Below are 2,405 nucleotides of genomic sequence, written 5' to 3'. Positions count from 1 at the left end.
ACAGCCTTCTCTCTCAAGTCTCTCCCAGCACCGTCCCTCCCCTTCCCTAGGTTTTGAAAGATGCCAAACTTGCACCCTATTTACCTCCCTAAACTAGGGGTCTTGCAGCCCCCGTCTCCTCCACCTCAACTCCCTCCCTCCCCCAGAAGTTCTCCGACCTCCATTGACTCACCCTTCCTTTTAGAACAGGAGTGTGTGTGTGTGTGTGTGTGTGTGTGTGTGTGTGTGTGTGTGTGATTGCAGGCCCTAGGTGTGGGATTGGCAACTATTAGCATCTCCAAGGGATCCGCTATGCTAGCTGCCACTGTGCGCCTGCGCCCCGCTGCCTGCTCCCACTCCCCCCTCCCCTCTGCCACGTCTGGATTCACTGCGGCACCCAGTGCAGCTTCCCGCCTCTGCCACATATGGGTTCAGTGCGTCACTCAGTGCAGCTTCCGGCCTGCTAGCCCGGTAGGAGGGGCACTCAGTGCAGCTTCCGGCCTGCTCACCCAATAGGAGGGGCTCTGGCAGCGAGGTTGGTCCCAGCAGGCCTTGCAGGGCGACTCGGAGCTCACGTGTGACCCGTGGCGCTTGCGTCTGCCATTTTGGGGTTGGCGCAGTGAGGGGATCTGCCTTACTTTCTGTGAGGAAAGCCGGACCGTGACAGAGGAAAGAGGCCGAGGAGGAGGCCAGGACTGGGCTAGAACTGAAGGAGGACTGAGCCGGGAGGTGAGGGGCTTTACTGGTGGTGGCGGCGGCGGCGGCGGCGGCAGGCGGCATCTCCCGTGAGGCGGTTGGTTGACTAGGCCGCAGCGGCCATGGCCGTGCACTTTGGGGACCATGCCAGCGGGTTCCGCCACAGCGAGGTGATCAGATTCATCAACAATGAAGTCCTCATGAACGGGGGCGGCCCTGATTTCTACACGGCCTTCTGCTCGCGGTCCTGGAATGAGGTAGAGGATCAGCTGCGCGTCGTCGTCACTGACCCGCAGGTGCCGTGCGCCACCAAGAGGGCCTGTGCCTGGAGCGCGCTGGCCTTGAGCGTGCGTGTGGGCGCGAGGCAGCGGGAGCAGCAGGCGTGCTGGATTCGGCAGCTCCAGGAGAAGTTAGGGGAATGCGAGGCGGCTTCCCGGGCCGTCTCCTGCGAGTTGAGGCGCCTGTGTGAGGGGCACGAGGAGGCAGCAGTGCAGCTGCAAAGCACGCAGGCCGCCTTGCGGGAGGCATTGGATGAGCGAGATATGTTGCATGGGCAACTGCTCCAGCTCCAGAGATTGGTCCATGTAGCCCCATTGGCCCATGAAATGGTGCCTCAGCCTCAACCCGAGCAGCTTGGGGCCACAGCGTGGGCCATGGATGCAGGGGAGCAAGGCCAGATGGTAGCTGTGGAGGCACAGGGTGTGCCTCAGTCAGAGGGCCAGATGGCAGCCACAGCAGCTGTGGTTTATGTACCGGGGTCCCAGAGCCCCTGGGCCCAGGTCATGCAACCCCCTGTGCCAGTGCAGGTGCCACAGCCATTCGCATTCCATGTGCCATTCCCAGCGGGATTCCCGTACTCGACATCTTTACCATCCTCAGCAGTTACGGAAGGAGCAGCCACCGCGACAGCAACAATAGCAGCAGTCACACCCCAGAGCTCTACTCCGGGAACCTACCCACCTGGCCTGTGGGCTGCAGTGGGGGCCCAGGAAGAGATAGCCCTACCGTATGGCCAGAATTGCTGCTGCCAGGAATATACCGAGAACCTCCAGGGGGAATATTCCCTGGGAGACAGCAGGACCCACAGCCAGAACGAATATCCACTGCTGCTCCAGGAAACATATCCCCTGGGGAAGAGCGAGAGCCACAAGCAAGAAGAAGGTCCAGAGAATTCCCAGGGGACATCCCCCCCGGGAGGCAGCACAATCCATGATGTGAGAAAAAGCCCAAAGAAACAGCAGCCTCAGGAAAAGAAGGCCAAGCAACCAAAAGGGAAAAAAGCCTCAGATTCCCAGCATCGGGGGAAGCCTGCCTCATGCTTCAGTCCTAATAATTGGGAGTGCCCGTCGTGTAAAGTGATGAATTTTCAATGGCGCAAGGTGTGCTATAAATGCAAGAAAGTCTGCATGGCAGTTGAGAGTGAAGGCCCGGACCCAGGACAAACCCAGTAATTTCAGGAAGGTAAGTAAGAATGGAAACACTCCAAAGAAAAACCAATTTCCTAACAACCTCCCCTCTTTTTTTTTTTTTTTTTTTTCTTGCGGTACGCGGGCCTCTCACCGCCGTGGCCTTTCCCGTCCCGGAGCACAGGCTCCGGATGCTCAGGCCCAGCGGCCATGGCTCACGGGCCCTGCCGCTCCGCGGCACGTGGGATCCTCCCAGACCGGGGCACGAACCCACGTGCCCTGCATCGGCAGGCGGACTCCCAACCACTGTGCCACCAGGGAAGC

General features: G+C 60.0%; 1 protein-coding gene across 1 annotated transcript; it reads left to right on the top strand.

Moving 5' to 3' along the window:
- Window positions 1-797: 797 nt before the first annotated feature.
- Window positions 798-2,126, top strand: LOC138413954 (putative testis-expressed protein 13C). The gene has a single exon (XM_069540333.1). It carries the CDS (start codon window positions 798-800, stop codon window positions 2,124-2,126), a length of 1,329 nt encoding a protein of 442 aa, XP_069396434.1.
- Window positions 2,127-2,405: the final 279 nt, after the last annotated feature.

Source organism: Delphinus delphis, chromosome X, assembly GCF_949987515.2.
Source record: "Delphinus delphis chromosome X, mDelDel1.2, whole genome shotgun sequence".
Lineage (NCBI taxonomy): Eukaryota > Metazoa > Chordata > Mammalia > Artiodactyla > Delphinidae > Delphinus > Delphinus delphis.
Note: the sequence above shows the minus strand (reverse complement) of the source record. Positions and strands in the feature narration are given on the sequence as shown.

Bases quoted from the DNA above. Each gene is read 5' to 3' on its own strand.
- LOC138413954 (XM_069540333.1), top strand. From the start codon at position 798: ATGGCCGTGCACTTTGGGGACCATGCCAGCGGGTTCCGCCACAGCGAG.